At 46.1% G+C, this 22,378-nt stretch overlaps 1 protein-coding gene across 1 annotated transcript in view; it reads left to right on the forward strand.

Moving 5' to 3' along the window:
* Positions 1-19,426: 19,426 nt before the first annotated feature.
* LOC144142162 (arylsulfatase I-like) overlaps positions 19,427-22,378 on the forward strand; it is a 44,331-nt gene continuing 41,379 nt past the window's right edge. The window contains exons 1-2 of the mRNA XM_077673547.1: positions 19,427-19,538; positions 22,017-22,176. Of these exons, the coding sequence (XP_077529673.1) occupies positions 19,440-19,538; positions 22,017-22,176 (259 nt within the window). The 5' untranslated portion in view covers positions 19,427-19,439. The remainder of the gene's footprint in view (positions 19,539-22,016; positions 22,177-22,378) is intronic.

Genomic DNA, 22,378 nt, shown 5'->3' on the forward strand with positions numbered 1-22,378 from the left:
CCTCAAAATACCGGGTGAAGCGTTGACTTCAGAAGTATAGAAGGCGTGAGTTCTTCAGGGTTGGTGTAGGGTGGTGCGGTGTGCATATAGTGCGGATCATAGTGCGACTGCAAGGGAGCAGGACGTTGTGGCCAGGTCGAGGTGGAAAGGACGTGCGATTGTGATTTAGACGGTGACCAGTTTGGAGAGGATTTGGTGGAAACGCATAAGTGCCTCTCCAAAACACTTGAATTGGGTGACGGCAGCGAAAGAGGTGGTCTCTGGAGCCAGTAGCATCTGCTCTGACGTCGTTTCCAAGTTCTTTCGCTGGAGGTGCGGCTGCCGCGCCAGAGATCGTACACAATGGGATGAAGCTAGTAGCAGGAGATGACGCCATTAGGGCGGAGGGTACAATGTGCGGTGGCAGAACATAGGCACGCCTTGCTAGTACCTCTTTTGCGGCAGGCGCAACCAATCACCTCTTAAGCCATGGGGCGTGAATTCGGCACGTCGAACGTCATCGTATGGGTTCAGCTGAGAAGTGTTGAGGTGCTGGCACAGCCGTGGTCCACTGGAAGTTCGTCATGAAAAATGAAGTGCTGAGGGCCTGTATCCTGAAGTGGTTGGGTCGGAACTTGCCCTTGAGCTTACAAAAGTATCCGGTGAGAGAGAGAGAGAGAGAACAAGACTTTATTATCAATATCCGGCGTGTGAGGGAGTCGGTCATGCCGCGCAGGGCTTCGCCACCCCTCTGTCTCGCTAGACCTCTATGTTGCCTGACTCATCATTGGCTACTAGGAGGAGTCTCCGTTCGCCTCTGTCGGGCCAGCGCAGCATCGAGCCGCTGGATAGCTTGGAGTTGCATCGCCTGATGGGGCGACGTGACCCACTGTTCAATGTCCGGTGGAAACAAGTCCCAGGTATTCCCTTGCACGGGAACACCACACCTCCACATCAAGTGGGCTAAGGTAGCCGGTCCGTCCCCGCACGCACTGCACATTACACTCGCAAACAATCCGGGGTTCACATGTCGAGCGAGTGCCGGTGTGAGGACAGTCCTGGTTTGTAGTTGTCGTAGAAGGACACCTTCTCTTCTGCTTAAACCTGGATGAGGCGCGGGTAGTTGTCGGCGGGTCCCCGGTACCAGCCGAGTATCTCTCCGAATTCCATGAGTGGTTCGAAGTTAGCTGTGGTCGTTTCTTCCGCTTCCGAGGGGCGGCGGGGCGTCGTGCGGCACGCGAGCTCACGCGCGACGGCATCCGCTTCCTCGTTACTGTTGGCGAAGCGTCCAGAGACGGTCCCCGTGTGGGCTGGAAACCATCTTAGGTGTGTGGTGGTGGTTTTGACATTGGGTAGTATCTTGGGAACCGGGGCTCCAGTGTACCCTCTGCTGTAGTGGGTGATGGCTGAGCGAGAATCGCTGAGTATCGTGGTTACTTCCCGTCGGCATCTGAGAGCCAAGGCGATGGCGGCTTCCTCCGCCTGCTCCGCCGACGTGGCACGTATGCTGCACGCGTTGATCGTCTGGCCGTCCGTTGCCCGGATAATTGCCAGTACAAATATACCCGGTTCGCAGTGGTGTTTGGCTGCGTCGACATAGACTGCTTGCGAGTCGTCTGCGTGAGTTTTTATCAGGACCTTGGCTTTATAAGTCGGCACGATAAGAGTTGAGCAATTGGGTGAAAACAATTATTCATTTCTCTTGAAGCGCTGGTACCTCCTTTGTCCTGTCTGGAAGTTATAATTGGATGCAAGAATAAAGGATATTGCGTATGCGGCCAGGTTGCTTTTGGCTTGAAGGCACGCACCGCAACGGAGATTGTGGAATTAATGAAAGTAAAAAGTTAACCTGGAAATGAGGCTCTCATTATGATTATGTAAAATAGTCTTTTAAAAGCCACCCCGCAAAAGCGAGTTTCCCAATTTTATTTTATTTTTACGTCTATGCGACGCCAGAAAATACTAGACGGGACGCCTCTTTCTGGGCGCTAGAGAAACATCCGTCTGTGGGGACAGAACTCCACTAATGATTGTTACCTGCCACGTTCTTGCATGTTTCTCGTTCGTTTTGTATATTTTTAAGCATTTAGGGTACCCATTTTAGTAGTTACGTGCCATAAATTGCGATGTAGTTTACGTGTGCATTTTTTCACGGGATCAACATTCATTGATAGATAAAAACAGCTTGTGAAACAGAAGCAAGAAAAAGACACAAACTAAGTGATCAATTCAACGTAAGCCAATCAAATGGTAATCAGTGATCTCGGTACAGGAGGCTTTCTTATCCCTTCGGTCCCTCCTGCGCCAGCATTGTCCCTGTCAGTTTTTGTTATTATTTAGTCCTTTGTTTTCATGCTAAGCTGGTTTCTTCTAAACTTGATCTCGGTACTTTTTTGGTACATCCATACGAGCAAAAACACAGAAAAGAACATGTGAAAATGCTAGGTATGTCGTCATGTAAAACATGCAAAATGTCGAAAGTTCATCCGTAGCAATATTTTAGCTTTCGAAGTGAAGTATAGCTAATACTCGAGGCCAGTTAATCTAAATAAATGGCAAAGATTTAAGCATTGTTAAATACAAAAGGAACAAAGCTCGCGAATAAACAGCTGTAGATTATCTCAAATTAATTACTAACAAGCGGCTACGAAGGGACAAGTTTCCTTTGTTGCGCAGGGCTATCTTCTCGCACAATACATGCGGGTATAAAAAATATTGCAAAGTGCGCCACTTTGAATTGGCTTTGAAAAATCGGTATTTCGACGTCCTAATAGTTTAAAATATAGAACACTCCCCCTGTTACAGCAAACGAAACACACATTATTTGCTAACCTGGTATGAGAAAGGTACAACTTCATATCAATAATTCATGATTGACAATCCAGCGCGCAAAAACACGGCACAAAAAAGAACGAGAGTTAGACAGGACAGCGCTGCGAGACAGGACAACGAGAGTCTAACTCTCGTTCTTTTTTGTGCCGTGTTTTAGCGCGCTGGATTGTCAATCATAAACATTCACCAACTCGCCCAAATCACAGTCCTCTTCATATCAATAGGCTTTTATACCTTAGAACAATTTTGTAGAAGATTTATGTTTCCGTGCACCTATAAGGTTGCATCAAAGCCTGAGAAAGCTGGCTATATATTTCATGCTACTGCTCTATGTTGTTTTTATGTACAGGATAATATTCAGTCCCACATTACCATATTGAAGAATTTTCTGCAACCACCTAAGGCATACAAAAAGCCAAAACATAAAATAGCAGTTACACCGCACAGGTTGAATGAAGGGCCGGAAATTCAATAGCATAAAAATGCATTGCACATTTGCAAATGTTCCGCTTGGAAAGGCGGTTGCAGCGCATGGTGAAAATATCCCGGATTGAGCTTCGCAGCTGTGTGTTAGGCGCACACTGTCCGGCTGCGATCTGCTTGGGTTGTTGGCGTATACCGGCTAGGCAGAGGCTGCAGAAAGCACGTAGAGGCACCGTCAGGTCTTACAGCGCTCGGCAGCGTCAGTAAAATGGACATGCCTTCCATGGCGACGATTTTGATAAGAACCTCTCTGCCCCTAATCAAAATTTTTGCCCTTAATTTATTCTACTGATGACCACAGGAATATATACTTTAAAGCAAATGAAGAAACGCCATAAAGGTGTGTGGGCAAGCGAAGAAGTAGGAGAGAATGTCGCGGAGCCGAACCCGAAGGGGTCCAACTAAAACCGGTCAAGTTGGCGGATTTTAATTACCATCCTTACCAAAACCTTTATACTCCTCGTCATCATCATTCGCATCGTAGCTGTCACCGTGGTTACGCCGTGGTTTGGATGAAAGCCTGCCCCATTGCCTATTAATTTCCCTTAACTTGCGCTCTCCAATAAATTTCTTTAAGAAAGATTTTTTATGCAATCCTTTGTATGGAGGCTTCTGCCTGCCGTTGTCATGATCTTGCATATTGTTCATACTCTATAATGAGTACGTTTCCCACTTTGCCAGTACGCTAACTTAGAAGCCCCGGAGAATTCAACCTGTCCTAAATCAACCTAAACTGGCGTCAACCCTGTGGCTTCCTTATTAAATGGCTTCTTTCTGTGTGTAAGAGTTAATTAAATCCTGCATCTCTCCATGGTCTCTTTGCACTTCTTAAGCTTCTCATCACTGAGAAATTACCGTGCGCCGTACGTACCGGTCTTATGCCGCTCACTCATAGGCTATTAGTAGCTCACTACACATCTATCCAGAGTGCTTTCAGAACGATCCACTTACCACATAGGTATAAGCCTGAACGTTTTATCCTAGAAATAGTTCTTAAGGCATTTGCAATGATCGACATTGTTTTTCTCAGAGTTTGTATCTAAATACCAGTGTGTCGAACCGAAAAAAATACCAGTTCAGTTAGTGTTCTGGTTCAGGCAAATTTATTTCTTTCCGGTTCAGTTCCGGTTCGACGAAATCACGTACCTAACCGGTTCTCGACTTCTTTTTATTAAATTTTACGAACAATCTTGCTTTTTGGTGAACTCAACTTCGCGTATCCTCCCAGGGCTCATTTCTGGGTAACCACATCCTGGTAAACATCTGTCGAAAGAATAGGACAATTTCATTTGCAGCCACAAGTAGGTCTTCGTGTTCACAAGTCAGCGGAGGCCTTATTCAGTTTCCCAGCAGCTTTGGCAGTCTTCAACCTGCTCACAGCCACTGCAGGCTGATTTTCCGGGACACCCTTTTACCACATTTCGGGTCCTTTTATTGGTCTTCGATGGAACATCCCAGAGTCTCATCTAAGCACTAGTTTCCAACCGACTTTTCGCCATTTACGTGTGCGCCTACACACAGGTTGGTTCAGCGACCCGGTCAAAAATTCCTAAAGGTAGGTTTTTCGTGGAAATTATAAATTCTCTTAAACAGCAAGCTATAAGGTTCAGCGTACGTAAGAAATTATGAGAAAGATGCGAATTACATATGTGATTAACTCACACGGTCTAATGAACTTTTCAATTAGCGAAGTTTGGCGAGTATTGCCACTGGCGAGATTTGGCCACGGAGATAATGGGGCGGTATAAGTTTTCAAAACCAAGAAAAAGGCACACTGTGAAGTCCTGCGGCCCGCCAAAATCAAGTAATTTTTTCCGCATGAAACCGAAACGCTCCGCACATGGTGCGCCAGAATCTAGTGCAAACCCAACCTCCGCTGATTGCGTTATGCAGTGCGTTTGGTGCCCAATTCGGAATGTCTCTGGTTATTTCCCAGGCTCGAGAGTTTCACCAAACACCTTAGATAACTGCTCGTGGTACCTATTCTTGGTAGGCGCAAGAAAGAGGCGAACCATCGTCCAATGCGCAGTCGTAAGTTTTGGGAGCCCTATCGAGAATTGCCGGAAGTTTCAAAGACGATAGTCTTTCTTGGGCAACTTAAACCCAGAAATTTTGGTCTGTCTGTATGTCTGTCTGTCCGTCTGTCTGTGACTTGATTAAGCCACCTGGCAAAAGTAAAACAATGCCTGCGCAATATTCTTATATAGTCACAGCCAAATCTACCCGTCCAAGTCCGGTGTAATGTTCATACTTGTCAACATTGTTGAAGAAGAACAAGACATCACGCAAATATAAGACAACAAATTAATACAGAAGTGATATTTGCAGTGTTCTTTTATAAAAAATCGTACATGCTTGACTTTTCCGAAATTAAAAATTTTATCAACTGCAGAAAAAACATTCACTCCGCCGTCGCCTGCTGTCACCCGCGCCTCTACCGGGTTCTGGCGCCATTTTAAGAAATCAACCGGCAACAGTTACGAAGGGGTCCACTGATAGGTTCCACGTTCTGCATGCAACGCACGCGGAGTAGGGAAACGCGGTTCTATAAGCGTTGAAGAAGGGCGCCTCAATTCACGCGCGTCTTCGCCGTACGGCAGCGTTGGCATCGAGACACCCGGTCTGGATCAGTGGAACGCGGGAAATTTAAAACGATTTAAGCAAACCTTTGGTGTTTTTACCTTGGGAGGTGCGCGACGCAAGATGAACAACATGAGAGGGGAGAGGGAAAGCGAAGGGAGGCATCTACTTGGTAAAAGTCCATAAGACTCGTCTTTTGACGACATTTGCAACGAAAGTAGAAGATACGCGGCCAATTTTTCTTTTCTATCGACCACTTGTGGCACGGTTGCCAGGCGATCTAGATTTGAGGTGTCAACTTTTCTTCATTTATTTGCTAGGTTCATGCGATGTGTGTTTATAATCGCGGCCTTTTAGAAAGCACATCAGACAAAGGAAATATTCGTTTGGGGTGTGAGGAGGGCTTTCGTGGCAGTGGTTACATGTCGTTACAGTTTTGTCGCTTTTAGCACCAGATTTACTAACGCGTGTACGTTTCTTTTAAGGAGTTTGTTTTCGGGGTATGCGTGAGATATGGCTATATCGACCATGTCTTTTACCTCGTTTATTTGAGGATCCAGATTAGCGACGCCGAAGCGCTAATATTGTGAAAATGGCCCCGCCAGCTCAACTCCAGTACTCCTTTGCCTGGAAAGTAGACATTGAGCTGGCCTATGTGAGCGCGCAAAGTTACGCGCAGCTTCATCGATGCTGTATGCTGCCAAACATCCTGACAGTCTTGTGCCAGCTCGGCTGATGTACGTATCGATATTTATTAGGTTTATAACCACTGGATCAGTCCGTGCACAGAAAAGAATGCGGCCAAATGGTAGAACCCATGATTTCATCATCGATGTGCTGGCATACGCTGCTGTTAGTTCGGAAGCAAACGTCAGGAAAATTGCCAGCGCCATGGAGCCGGCTAAGCTTCAGCTTGGAGGTCCCTTTCAAGCCCCATATCACGTGTGCCGTCGCACAAAGGTGCGACCAAGCACAGTTCCAAAATGGCTTAATTTTGGCGACTTACGCCTTTTGCAATGAAGATCCGGAATGTCTCAACAGACTGCCTTGGACTGACGAGGCCCAATTTAGCAGGGATGGAATATCACTTTGCACAACGCCCGTGATTGGTGCAATCAATCCTTGCTTCGAGAGCATGAGCAGCAGGTAAGGTGGTCAGCAAACGTATAGAGTCTGGAATTATAACGGCTGAATTTAGGTGCTTACTTCATCAACGGAAATCTTACAGAAGAGAAGCGCACAGAGTGCATCTTAAAAGGAACAAAAGGAAGGACAAAACGTCCTTTCTGTGTTTGCCTCAAGGTGACCGCTGGTCGCGCTATAGAAAGTGTGTTTTCAGTAAAACAAAGCCCCTGTACATTTTTCTTCACTGCCTTCTAAATTCATCGACGAGCCTTTTCCCAACAAGAAAACTGGGTGTTGTGGAACCACGTCATGGCCGTCTAGGTCAACCGATTTTTCCCTTGAACTTCTTTGCCTGACGAAATGTTAAAAATGAGGTTTCCCACACGGAACCAGCCAACCTCGAGATATGACACAACGTCGGAGAAGCTCCCTCGACAACATTCTCGGACAGATCCTGTTATCTGGTATCCATGACACAGAGCCTCCGCCCATGCGTCGCAGTGAACAGAAAGCAATTTGAGCACATCGTGTAAATATTCTCTGCTGTCGTCCAAAATGACCTTACTATGATGGTGGGCCCCAATACGTCTACAACCAAATGAAGCATTCAAATAAACCAGTTTTGTTCATTGCCGTTTCTTCTATGACTCAAAAGAGACAAACATAGTATGAAGTCGAGATTTCCTATTCCTACCGGAGAACTTCTTACGTAAGGTCGGACGGTAGATCGTACGAAACAACGACGCGCTACAATGACAAAAAGCTGTAAGCTAGGATACCTTTTTTATTTTTATTTTAGTTGTCAAGCCGATACCACGTAACAATAACTCCTGAGAGTTGCATGTAACAATCCCGGCGCCGGAATACAAAACTCTGCCCTGTCCCAAAAGCACGCCTTTATTCTTTTACCGAAGCAAGCTTATTTGAAATGCAAAATAAAGAAGTGTTTGCGACGGTACGTGCACTAACAGAGCGCCAGGCCAGTGCCTAACAGCAGTTTAAAATGAGCAGCTGCGTAGTTTGCAATGACTAGCCTCTGCCTCCCGCCCCGTGCGTAAGCAAAAGATAACACCAGCTGCTTCCTACGCTGAACGTTGAGGATTTCTAGCTAGTGGTAATAACACGTGCATCTCATATTGGCCGCCGCAGTCATTTCATTACGTCCCCAATAGGTTTCTCAAGACTTCTCCCGCTCTTCCATCTCAGAATTTCGTTCTTGAGCGGAAAAAATGAAGGTTTGCTGGCACTGCACGGATTTAAACAACGACTTCTTTTTGTCTTGGAATTTGATATTAAATTGTTTTCTCAGGGGCTACAAAATCACCATTGACAAGACAATACCACCAAACTTCGATGCTTAAGAAGTTTATTGGTTGAGTTTCATTTTCCAGATTACCAATTTGCATGCCATATGTACGTTTTTGCTTCGGCTGCAGCTAGCAGATTTTCTTTTTTCTCGAAGACCCTTTGTTACGAATTTTCGAAAGTTTTCGCTGAAACACCCTTTGCACCATACCCAACTCGATATGCTAATGAGTTCCGAGGCCTTCACAGTGCCTCCAAGTCCAGCACGTCTTTTTTGGGACAACCACATCTGACGTGGCACCAACTAGAGTCAATTGAGAGCAGTCATCGGTTATTTGAAGCACGTGTTGCAAGGTTCGTAGGATTGCCTAACTGCAGATGTTTTTTTGCAGTAGGCGCCAATTCACTGCCTCCTTTTTTGTGAAATGTTTGCGGCAGTGGGAAAGAGATGCGACGAAACACTTTAGTTGTAGTAGGTCGTGATAAGTGAGCGGCACTCAAACTTCGATGTGGCCCCCTAGTAATGGCAGATCTAGGAGAGTCGTACCTCAGGAAGACGCACGCGGGCGTTTGTTCCTGTCCAGAGAGCTGTTTCTTATTGTCACTATAACTGATATCGAACGGAACTAACGCACGCGGTCGTTCGTTCCTGTCCAGAGAGCTGTTTCTTATTGTCACTATAACTGATATCGAACGGAACTAACGCACGCGGTCGTTCGTTCCTGCCCAGAAAGCTTTTTCCCGTTGTCAATATAACTGAGATCGGACGGAATTACCGGAATAGTCATTTTCGTAATCGTCATCAGGGTATCGTCATTTTTTGTGCATTAGTTTGTATGAGTCGCCATTGAGGGAACTGTGAAAAGCTATTTGTCTGCCTAATACCCTGGTTAATTTTTCGGCTTTCGCTGTGGATGTGACCTTTAGCGCCACGCGTGTTTTCCTTGCTTACAGCAATCTTGCAGATTCCAGGTCACTGGTACTTTGTTGTCGCGTACTTTTGTGAATAACTCTGAATACTATGGCTTGACTCCTAGACTAGCTGGTTGGATCAGTGTACCGGTCGTTAATAAGGGAAGTGTCAGTGTCCTCACTGATGTAGGAAAGGAACTTTCTTTGATGATGATGATGAATGATTGTGCATGAAGTGAAATAAAAAACGCTTCCCGCAGACGGAAAGCAATTTGGGTCCCTCGCGCTATGAAGCCGGCGTCTGTCCGATAGCGCCATTTTCACATGATTGGAGCGGTTTGGAAAACTCACACGACAACCAAATAACCTGTCGCGAGCAGAATGGCGTTGCATTGAGTGCCTCCAGAGTAGCACATACACGCACTGTGTTATTGGCCAACTAAACAGTTCATCACGGGAATGCTTCGCATTCAACCATCGTCATCGCTAGAGGGAGACGTGATTGATTTTTGGTATTTACACCCATTGAGTGTGAGAGAAGGTGTACGAATTTGCCGTTCCCTCTAGATCTATTTGGAGCGCGTATTTCGAGGTACATTTGATCCGTCCATTTTGCTTCGCTACACGTTTGGGAGCGTGTCACTTTTTTGTGACCGGTTATTTTATTTTGGCAGAATGTGCGCTCAAATACCTGCCTCCTATTCATGGTCAGCCTGAGTACGCCTGTCGTGGTTCACTGCCGGCGTATCTTGCCTGGTGCGCTGAACGGTTTTTGTTATTTCGCGAGCAAGCAACTTTCTCAAAAAGCTGCTCCCATTTTCGACTTCACCAAGGCCGGGACACCCATCGTGGGTTGATTAGCAGGGTCTGTGCGTTTGGTCATTAGGATAGGGTCACAACGACCTCAAGAAACATGCTGAATGTAGGCACGTCTAGGTTCTACCGCGGTCCGGGAACTGGTGCTGTATTTCGGGGGAAAAGCATCGAATATTATTATTTTGAGACCAACCAATGGTACACGGGGGAGAGAGTTTGCGCCATCCTCCGTGCACACAAATCGACAACCATACAGACAATTTCCAAGTGTGATTGCCAAGACAATTGCCAAGTGCCAAATCTTACCCCCATGCCTCGAAAAAATGAAACGTTCTTCTCCCGTGGCCATACTCTTGGACAAGGCTTGGTTGTGCGCCGGAGGGTCGAAGCTTTACCTATTTTCGCAGAGTTCTAACTTAATGTCTGATGTTCCCAGCGAATATTGTAACGTACGTGGATGTTCAGGCAACTGCGTTGGTTTTTTGTCAACAGAGTTTGTGATTCTTCGGCAGTGACAGCACGCTGTAGAAACGGGAAAAATTGTGTTTTTAGGCATAAGATAAGAATTCATTAACTTTTTTTGAAGAGAGTAGTGCGGTAGTCGTGGTCACAAGGAGCACGGTAAGTGAGTTCGTGTGCCTCTTTCGTGGTGCGTAGTTGATCCGGCTGTCCTTGTGATGTTGTTAGCGTCGTGCATTATGGATGTGGAATTGCTCACCGAAGCGCTTCGTATTCAGCCTCCTAAAACTGTATAGTGTCCTCTATGAGTCTCTAATGATTTATGCTTTTTTTAGTACTTCCGCTATTCGGATCACCACGAGGATAGCTGGAACCTCCAGTTATTTTGTCATGTATGTTGGAGGGTCATGCAATCACAGAGATTGCCAGAGTAGTAAACTGCGACAATTGCGGCCTGCTGCGTTCTCATAGTATCAAAAACAGTCGTATCCTGCAAACATCATGCAAACAGTGCAGTTAACTCATTGTGCTCTTGTGGGGGCGCCGAATGAGGCATGTCTGGCCGAAGGGGGATTGCGGTAAGAAGTTCACTTTCTTGTCTTCTTGTCTGAATGTTTCGGTGTGTTCGACGAAGACTATAGCCAAGCAAGTTGTGTTCCCACATTCGATCAAGTAAGCAACACATAAGAAGCTATGTAGACAGCGACATCAGTGGTGCAAAAATTAAAACAGATGGCTTCGCTGAGAAGAACCACGCTGTATCGTGCAGGGTGTTGAACCGGAACCGGAACCGAACCGAAAACCGGAACCGAACCCGAATTTTTGCCCGGAACCGGAACTGAACCAGAACAGTAAACTTTCCGCCATTTTGGAACTGAACCCAAACCGGAACGAATCAAAGGAACCGTTCCGAACCAGTTCCGGGGCCTCAAAAATATGATTCCTAGTTTTCCATTTCAGTGCCCTAGCTTTGCCACTCGCCAGACGGAACCATGAAATATTTTTCATAGTCTGCAGTTCCCAAGGCCCATCATGTTCTCTTCTTACTATTGAATGTAATTTAATTTAATGTAAATTTGTCCTAATTTAATGTAAAGTTGTCCTAATTTAATGTTGTTTAAAGTTGTCCTAATTTAATGTGAAGTTGTCCGTATATACTATCAGTTTGCGTTACGTACTGGCCATCTCTACCAATTGTCTTTTGCATTTAGCATAACCTAAGTTAGAACGCATATTCCGAGGCAACATATCATGGAATATTCTTCATGGTTTCTATCTGCATGGTATTTAAAATCGTCTAAAGTTTTTAATGTGTTGTTAATTCACATGCATCCATGTCCGCTTGTGAAGGCCTTCGGGGACACCATCAACAATAAATTCATATATTCCACTTATTTTAGTTTGAATGGGCAGTTATATACAAACAGCACTGAGACACAAACACTCGTAGTTCTCTAAATTAACGTCACTTCTTTTTGTATACAGTGCCGTTGTGTCGTTTGGTTACTGCTCTAAGAGAACATGAGATATAAAAAATGGGGATCCTAATTTCCCCTTTTAAAGTATATTTGATAGCATTTTCATGTTATCTTGAATCTGCTCAACCTTAAACTTTAAAGGCGGATGAATTAAAGTCGATTAATGCGGGTTAGCGGGTAGACTGGGGTGGATTAGTTAGGTGAGTGAATGAGCTAATGTGAATTAGTTGGACTGGTGGGATGAATAGTTTGTATTACAGGAATTAGAGAGCCAGTTCAGGCAGATAACACGGTGGACCACACATGATATCTTTGGGGTCCCTGGCATTTGGAAATTTCGCAGCATTCTTCTTCTCGACCAATCCCGAAATTTTGTCAAGCAACAGTAGCCGCAAAGTTATGTGACGACCACCTGAACGCTAAAAAGTTCATTCTTTATGCCCGTATTGCGCTGTTCTGTTGTTTCTATATTAAAATTAACATCTCGCAATAAAGTTAATAACTAATTGCCTAATGCATATTTTATATTCATCAAAGGGTTATCAAAACTTGTATTTATATGAGGTGAGACAGTTGGAAAGAAACTGAACTGAGAGAAAAAAAGGGAGGAACGATCAACTGGTTTGATGCAAGAGACACCCGATAGCATTCTTCAATACCTTCTCTTTCTTTGTGCTACCGTTCTGCAGCCTCCCACAGGTGTAGCATCTCAACCCCCGAACACAGCGCCCTTTAAGCTGACAAAGCGGCGCCAAAACTCTCATAATAGACTCTTAGCGGGCGTGGCCCAACTTTGCCAACAATCGATTGCATGTTACAATACTTCCAATGAGCAATCAGAAACCACCAATGTGACAGCCACGATTGTATGGGCACCAGCTCGTACTGGCATCCCCGGCAAACAAGATCACCAACCTCGTGGCTCGAGATTTGACCCGCTTAGCCAGCGGTGATGAAGCCATGCCCGAGTGCATGCATCCTGCAGTCACTGACCAGGAAGTTACTCAGCACTATAGCCTCTTCCGTAGAACGTATTCCTCCCCGCACAAATCGCTACCGATTAACCAGGAAAGATTACTCCGCGCCCTGCGGGCATACACCTTCCCACGCACCACCAGACTCCACCTCTTTGACGGGACACAACTCTCCATTTCGTCGCTTCTGTGGAGAGCCTGGGAACCTCATACACATAGTAGGCGGCTGCGACAAGTGTACCGTAGATCCACCCAACCTCCACGTTTCCACAGAGATTTGGGAGACAGCCATGGCCAGCTCCGGCCTTCAAGATCAGTTGCTCTTGATGGAAACGGCTGTCGATTCGGTTCCCTCGAATGAGGACGCCTCTCTGAACCTTTGCCTCGATTTAATTAAACGTCATTTTCTCTTTGTCTCTACAAGTGATCATTACTGCTGCTTGTGACTTCACTTGGCTATCATCTTTCCTAGAGCCCAATCGCTGTCACCGGTCGCTGAAGGGCCATAGAAAGTTCCTATCTCCGGGTGTTCCCTATCCAATGCCATCCTATACACGCCGTCCAATGAGCCTTTATAGCCGTTCTTTCTTTCCAACAGCTCTTTTAGCAGATAAAAGATGAGCAGAAAGAAATTGCTCTAAATGCCACCTGCCACGCTTGGCAGTCGGAAATTAATGCCGACGCCGGACTGTTTTCTACTTCTAGCACTGCAAATCATTTCGTGTTAAAGCCAAAGCTCCGTTGAAACTTGGGGTAGATGAAAAGCGTAGCAGACCAACCGATTTATTTACAATGTATATTTGTTGCCTCAGTATGCGAAAATAGGGGTGCGCGTGTGCGTGCGTGCGTAACATATGATCGATCAAAAAAAGATGGCGGGTGCGTACGTTCTCCTGCCCGCCAAAGAGACCGCCCGTTTGCCAGTAAACTACCTGCCCGCCTGCCCGCCTGCCTGCCTGCCTGCCAGGCAGAACATTCCGGTAACGATGCATGATTTGGGGACGTGGGGCGGCCCGTCACGAGCTGCCGGGGGGGGGGGGGGTAGGAGAGACGCAAAATGCCCCACCACGGCGACACTCAAGGGTACCAAAAACGGTTGTGGACGGACGGGTCGTCTGCTTAGTAGGTCGAGGCAAAAGGCTGCCTGCACGGAGGCTGCCCATTACCATAAGATACTGGTTAGGATGCACCGATGGGGGAGGCGCTGGAGGCACCGGGGCGCTGCCCGCTGGCCAGGAGGGTACATGTTCGCCTTCGAGAAGACTGTGGCGAAGACGCATTATTTGGAGACGATGTGCGGCCAGTCACCTGTCGGCGAAGGGAGTGGATCACAGGGCGGCACAGAGGTGGCTATAAAGTGCAATGCGTTAGAGTGCAACCCTTAATCGCCCGATCCTGTGGTTTCGCGTTGCTTCTCAGCGTCGGCCTTGTTGTAACCGAGAGAACGAAGACGCCACCGAAGATAGAGCGAGCAGGAAAGCGGAGGGCGAAAGTATGGCGAAAGTGGGAAGGGAGGGCGAAATTTCCAGACCGCGCGAGACATGCTCCATGGCAGCAGCCCCATACGAGATAAAACAGAGTATACCGCATGCCGTCGTTCATTTGTTGCGGACGCGATCACTCAGCAGCTATGCGCCGTCGCCGAGAAGACTACAGTTCCGCTGCGCTCATTAGCGACTACCGTAATCGTCTGCCATATTTTTTTGTTTCCTCAGGAAAACTACTGTGGTGTATAAAATCGCAGTGGTATAAGCCAAGTATAAAATAAAATTAAATCATGAAAATGAACCAACTTAATTTAATAAAGGTAAACTTGCGGCCATAAAGAGTAATGCTTTCACATTCATACAAATAGGCAGCATTAAGTGTCCCAACGAACCTTTCGTTTAGCTTCAGGTATTGTTGTAATCGTTGACCTATCTGTCACGATTTGGCCCGCATTCGTGAACGTGGGAGGGTCGTAGTACCCTCCACCCGAGTGACGACCCGCAGCTTGCTGGTGGTGACGGTGACTGACCGCGAGCAGCTGTGCTCGTCGGTGTTTATTCGCCAGCCGTGCACAATTAATGTTTCACACCGAGCCTCGCAGGGCCACCGAACTTAGCGGCCAACGAAAATTGAGGAGGTGGCGGGGGCGCCACAAACTCGTTACACTACCATAGAAAACGTTTTGCAGTAGCTTGTACAGTTAAAGGAGCTATTGAAGACTTTAGATAAACTCGCCGCGGTGGCTCAGTGGCTAAGGCGTTGCGCTGCTGAGCACACAGACGCGGGTTAGATTCCCGGCCGCGGCGGCCGCTTTTCTGATGGACGCAAAAAGCGAAAACGTCCGTGTGTGGGAGATTTCGGCGGACGTTAAAGATCCCCAGGTGGTAAATTAATCCGGAGCCCTCCACTACGGCGCGCCTCATCGTCTGCGTTGGTCGGCGCGTTAAACCCAACAAGAAATAAATAAATAAATAAATAAATAAATAAATAAATATACAAACAAACAAACAAACACTTTCGATAAACGCTTTCACTCATCTGCGCATCTGGAAGCACTGCGACAACTATAGCAATTGCCAGCAAAGAGCAACAGTGCGTGACTTGCTCGTCGCGGCGGATGCAGCTTTCGTTTCTGCTTCGCTTTTGTGGCTTTATTTTTAAAGTGGCTATGAAATGTGTTCTATTCTGCAACTTAAGCAAAGCTAGTAAATTGCCGCTACACCGCTGTAATGATGTCATTCAGCGGTCGAAGAACGCCAAGACCGGGAAGGAGAGAAAAATATTTTATCCATATTTCTAAGTTATCTGATGAGGAGAGAGCAGTAATTTTTGGCTGAGGCACTTTGCGACCCCCCTAATCTAAGTACAGGATGTGTTGGTTGACTACTTTCTGCAAGCATTTAGAAAAAAGTTGAAAGAAGTGTTGCAGGGTCGCTTCAGTTTGGCCAAGGCAAAATATTTGCACAAAGAAACATTCATTATGACTGTTTTCATGCCGCCTTGATAAGGAAACGAAAACGAATACAAAAAAAAAATAACAGAAAAAAAAACACGCCTGCTTTTTTTCTTCGAACCCGTTTGAACCCGTTTGAACCGGTTCGAACCGGTTCGAACCGGAACGGAAAGGTGCTCTAGAACCGAACCCGAACCGAACCCAAAAGGCTGGAACCCGAACCCGAACCGAACCCGAAAAAAGTCCGGTTCGACACCCTGGTGTCGTGCGAATGCGGTGTACCTACATTGCTGCCTACAAGGCGTTTTCTAATGCAACATTGCACGTGTGGTTTAATCGCGGGGTTGTAACACATGGATTGCCTTCAGATTACGCACATAGCATTCATAGCCCAGACACTAATTTTATTGATCGACCCTCTAACAGCTTGCGCTCAAAGTGATTTTATCATTCATTGGTTGTTTCACTCATGCTGAATTAGGCATCACGTTTTTAAAGCATTTGAGATACACCTTTTCCGAACAAAATACCCGTGAATATGTCTCTCTGTAATACAATACTAGCAGGTACCGTGGGGTATGTGTCACCATTTCATATGGAGGCGTTACGAGGTCAACCAATGATGGTGGCGGCTAGCTTTTATGAGTAATGCCAGTAGGCCGCGAGGGTAAGGCACTAAGGTAGCGAAGGTTCAGCTCGTATGATTCCATTCCTTATACGAGTCATCTTGAGCACCGGAAAAGTTGATGACTCATCCGAGGAAACAAGAAATAAATGCGCAATTTGTTGCATCGACCACTCATAAATTGATCCTACGAAACAGCCTTTTGTGGCATGATTATTTTCATGACGGCGTCAGGTAATAGTTTAATTAGAACAATTGCCTCCAGCTCAACTTAACTTGAGTACAATTAGAAAGTTTTTAAATGCTGTGGTTGGCGATGTAAAGCCTCAAACCATAACGCAGGCCTAGAAGCGTATGTAAGGACTAACGTCATGTAGCCTTTCCGTTGGGCCTGAAAACATCCTACACCGATTGTTTAGTGAGAGCTGCAGGATTACATTAAAACTGAACAATTGATTTTAGGCCAAATTTTGGGACGTTTAATTCCCGCACCGCCTGCTTGCTTTGCTAGTCATCCGTTTTAGCGCAAGTCAATAGTAAACTACGATATACGGGAGGCTAACAGAAGAAGCTTTAAAAACAGGGCTCATGAATCTGGCTTCAATAAACACGGCACAGTTAATTTTCGGCAACCCTGGCAGCACTCGGCCAATAGTTTTCTCGCACTAAACCTCTGAGGACTCCAAAACCGCTGAGCTAAAACACACCTACGTTGCCAAGCTGGTACAGATGGAATACAAGGAAGAAAATGTACGTGTGCTCGCCATAACATTGTAACAGCGTTTAGCAATAAGCAGTGTAAACACGCCGGAAGACTCGCAGGGAGTACACTTTGTCGCCAACCAAATTACCATTTTCCCCGAGGATGTTCCTTTCGATTACATGAACGGACCTGCAAAGCAGAGATGTGACATCGCGTAGGAACAACGACAATCCTAAAAAAAGCGCGCGCGGAGAAATTGTTCCATTCAACGTCCGTATAATACCTGTTGCTGCCGCAAACCTTAAGACCAGCCATTCCCTACCCCCCGATATCCTGGCCTTCTCACAATGGCGAGACGTCGTGTTCGGATTCACATTGTGTCTGGGTATCTTCAGTGGAGGTTGCGGGCAATAAAGCGTGGTCAAGTTGAAGCTTCAGATGAAATCACTCGCAGTAAAAGCAATAGCGATATCACATGGCACAATGCATTTACTGTGCACCACATAACCTAGTGCCTGCAGTAACGCGATAATTGCGGAACGGGTAAACCCGACCTTTTTTTGGAAACGTAATTGCCAATTGCTTACCGCGTCAAGATACCAGCAAGCGACGTCGGTAATGCTTCTGGATAAAAATGTAGGGTAATTTTACTCCTCGTCAGTCGGTCCCTCGGAACGTTTGTTTTTTCTTCTGACTCTCTGTTTGTCGCTGGGGCGAATCAGCCAGAAAGGCTATTAGGGTATCTGCTCCTTAGTGTGTCATTGAATCAGAGTCACTGTTAACTGACCATTTCTGATTTTCGACCAGTGCCCCAATCTTGCTTCACCATGGGGTCACAGAAGGTCACGTGGTTTATAGGCGACACATCAACCACTCGACCTATCACGCACAAATTGCGAATAGCCCACCGGTAATCAAGTGAGGACCGAAAAGGGGGAATATTTGGTACCGTTTCCGCGGGGTTAATAACGCGACAGGGGAAAAAAGGGAGCTACAAAGGCATAGGAAATAAGTGAATTGAGGAGAGGCATGAGGAAAGTACGCGCAAAATATTCGTATGTTTCGTGTGTCTGGGGAAAGGATAGAAACAATCGGGCACATCGTGTGAGAATTCAACTGTATTCGTCCAATGTTACATTGGGAAATATTTGCCTTCGCGAAGCCCTACGGTTTAGACGCAGCGCATATCTGAACTTCAAGGCTGAAGAGTTGACTAACAGGAGATCTGAGTTGACCACAAGAAGAACTAAGGGTAATTGCAAAGCGGCGAAAACAGCATAGGACAGCTACGACCTGAACCGACACACAATGCTTATTTTGAACCTGTCAATATTACCAGCGCTACAAGTAGGCCAAGCGTACAACATCGACTTTTTTTTGGGATGGCACTCGTTGCGAGTAATGAATCAATCATTTATACAGGGAGTGGAGCGGCAACAGAAGGAAGAAGATAAAAAAACTTTATTTTGCACAAGAATCCCTTAGTCCGGAGCTCCCGGGATAGCCGACAGGGCCTTCTCTTCGCGTTCGACGAGTCTCCTTTGTACTTACTCGCTAGAGTCGGCCAGACTCCTTTCCCACGAAGCAGGGGTGGATTGGGTATGGGGCAAGGTTAGGCGTCCGTGTGCATCCCCAGTCAGTATGATAGATGCTAGGGTAGTTCTAGTCAGAAATTTAGTATAATAGTTTACCGTTAGTGGGATGCACAAAGAAAGGAGTAGAGTGGCACGTGAGGGATAAGGTGAGGGGAGAGTGGATGGAAGGAAAAATAAGGGGCCGGCGAAAGAGGCAGAATTGAAGATCGAAAGGAGGAAGGCTGAGGATCCGGAAGGGCGTGTAGGCGAGGAGGCGTTACGTGACACAGAGGTAAAAACGCTATTGGTCGCCGCCTTTAGTTGCTGCGAAGCAGGAACATTTACGCCAAATACTCGTTTTTGAAAAAATGGTGAAGAATCAGTGTTTGAATGATGTATACTAGGCCCTTTACGCACCCCTCATGACTAAAGTACACATTTAGGCATTATTTCTTTTATAAACCCCCTGAAACTGCCGTAGCCTCCACGGTGTCTAGTGTTGCAGCACGTGGGTGGTTGATTTTATTATATCTAAGGTGGATGGTTTATGCTGCTTAATGGTTCTGCAACCTCCACCACGTTATTTGTTATGCCTCTTCAAGTTCTGTCTGAATATTCTGTTGACGCCATTTCAGAAGATGTCGCTCAGAAAAATGGCAGCCTTCCTACTTTTGTTCGGGGTAACAATGGCAACTTCCATTCGACATAACACCAGGCCACCCCATATTGTGTTTATCCTTGCCGATGATCTCGTAAGTAACGCTGTGTCATTAGTTATTTTGTTGCTACAAATGCTATTATTGGCCGCTGCCAGACTCATTGTGAGCGTTTGCTGGAGATTTGCTTCTCTGAATAACTAGTGGTCTTTTGTCCGCAACAGTTACTCCGTTGCGCTGATTAAAACCTGCTCGATTGGTGAATGCAGCGCGTGAAGCAGATAACATTAATCGCTAAACATACCAGATGCCAAAAAGAGGCTGTGCGGCAGTGCTCTTTGGACTCAGTGATGCTGGCTCTAAATCAAACTTTGTTTTAAAAGTAGCCCTTTCCCAGTTCGTTTTTGGGGCATGGTTTGTACACTGGATGAAAGAAATTCCCAGGTGCGGATTTTCCTAGCTTAAAGTACAAATACCCGTACGAGTCTTTTGAAACACTTTGTACTGCCATTATTGGCCGCCCAATACGCCAAGTGCTCTGAAGGTATTTTCCTCGTTAACGGCGTCTGCTCAAAGTAAATTTCGTAACAGCCCTCGAATGTCGCGTGTTTGCCGTGGCCACCACCCCAACTGAGCCCCACCTCCAGAGCCCCGACCAGCATCCTCTTTCTGCTAGTCCAGAGAAAGAGCTCTCTTTTTGCAATTAATTTTACACTCCGACTTCTTCTCTACCTCCAACTCCGGCCACTCAGTAGACAATCACTAAGGCTACTCAGGATACAGTCATGGTAAGCGCCTTTAACAAGATGAGGCTACTCAGGTTTTATCGCCAACTTCGTCATCGTTGCAGGTAGTCACCACAATCAATTACCCATTCCATGCCAGCCATATAACCATCCTAGCGCAGTCACTGATCAGGTTCACCGATCCAACTCCACTACGTTTCTTCCTGCCACGGCCATCAAAATAATAACCACCAAGACAATACCAGACTGTCAAACTTTTATGAACTTTATTCGAAACCTTACGTGCTTTTAAACGGTAGTGAAAAAGAGCATCCAGTACGCAGAATGGAGGCCCCGAGGTACCTACACCAAGATATACTGCTCTCCGCGTAATTGAAAACAAAGAAACTTACTTTAAATATGTTTCCACCTTTTCTTGGCCGCCGGGATGCTTCAGCACTTGAATAACGTTGTTCAAGTAATGCCGCCATTATCGGCTGGCTCCCCTTCAGTTGCCGCAATAAATGCATTTGATCGGGAGTTTGAACAAACGCACCGCAGAAGCACAGCATAAATTTGAAGGTATGCCTTGCGCGATGAGCAAATTACGCAGAGCGGTTATATGCTGGTTATAATTACAGCTTTCACAATACATACAGGCATAAAGAAATGATCTAAAGCATTTATCTGTCGTGTTACAGGTTCCTTTATAGTCTGGGTTTGGCACGCCAGAGGCGCCAAACGCGGAACGCATGTTCCAGAAGCAGACGCTCCAAATGCACTGCGGTACCACTGGTTCATAATTTCCAAATTTTCAAACTTTTATTGCTCAAACTTTTCAAACTTTTATTGTGCAATGTATAGTGTAAACAAATTCGACGAAAGCCGAGTCGGAACAGCAAATATTCTTGTGCACAATTCATGATTTATGTACGAAAGCCAACATTTATCCTCAATAATAACCCTGACTGATCTGTGCTCAACTCAACAGTTCGAATAGCCAGCCCGGCGTGCAAAGGTGGATGACCAGCTCGCCCGACTGCGTATAACCAAACTGCCCAACAGTTCATACCACGGGTCCATACTTGCCAACCAGAATGTAGCGCCGTCGCCAAGCACTGCGATGTATCCCACCACAGAGTTCATTCTGGCGGAACGGCCGTCCCCGGGGACTGAATGTAAACGAGGGAGAGGCTTCAATTTGAATCGTGGCACATTCACCAAACTCTACGAAACCTTAATTGCTATATTGCGAGAATGCCGTCCATATACACGCACGGGCTATGCTCCTCAGCGAATATCTTTGTGACAGCCCGACCTCGCTGAAAAAGTAATGGACGCCGCTTCAGCGTGGCCCAAGTCACCCGTAAGGAAGGAATCGCGCTGGTTTCAAAACGTCAGCTTCTGAATTTATTGTGCCCTCGGTTGCAGCCTGTAGTCATATTTCTTAGCTGTATATTTCCCACTACAGATAAATCTGTCAAATGTTCACGTTCACACACACTGTACTCTACGTGGCTGTGTTTAATGTGTGCTTATCCGAACCGTTCCTCGTAACAAGCATAAGTGCAATCCTACGGCGCGATTCGCTCCCTATATATCGAGGATAATCCGCGCTATTTACTTAGATGCTTCTCTGCATTTCTTATTTCTAATCACTGATAAAAAAGATGATACTTTACTTATCGCGGAGTGAGAGAGCATATCTTTTATGTGGGACTTGCATCGTTACGTCACCAGAACAATCCTTTGCTTGTAGTTAAGCATAGATCCAAATATAGTAGAACAGTGTACTTTTTGTTTGAAGGAACTCGTGATTTGGTTGGTAATGGTCGTTGGTGTTACGTAGGGCATTGCCGACATCAGCCTGTACGGCTCCTCTCAAATCCCCACGCCCAACCTGGACGCCATAGCCAGCGAAGGGGTGATACTGAACAACTACTACGTGCAGCCACTCTGTTCTCCATCCAGGGGGAGCCTTATGTCTGGACTCTACCCCATCCACACAGGTTGGTGAGGTGTCGCTTCTTCTTATAACCGGCGCATGAAAGCCCTTCATGCAAAGTTGGGAAGCTGATTTATAATTGAAAGCACCCCATATAAGTGCTCTAATTGTGTCACGATCTTCTACAGCGAACTACGATACGATAAAGTAAGGTGTACGATAAAGTAAGGTCTACGATAAAGTACAATAAAGTAAGGTCTACGATA

This window comes from Haemaphysalis longicornis, unplaced genomic scaffold (genome assembly GCF_048455015.1).
Source record: "Haemaphysalis longicornis isolate Haplotype H1 unplaced genomic scaffold, Haemaphysalis longicornis Haplotype H1 scaffold_6, whole genome shotgun sequence".
In the NCBI taxonomy this organism is placed as follows: domain Eukaryota; kingdom Metazoa; phylum Arthropoda; class Arachnida; order Ixodida; family Ixodidae; genus Haemaphysalis; species Haemaphysalis longicornis.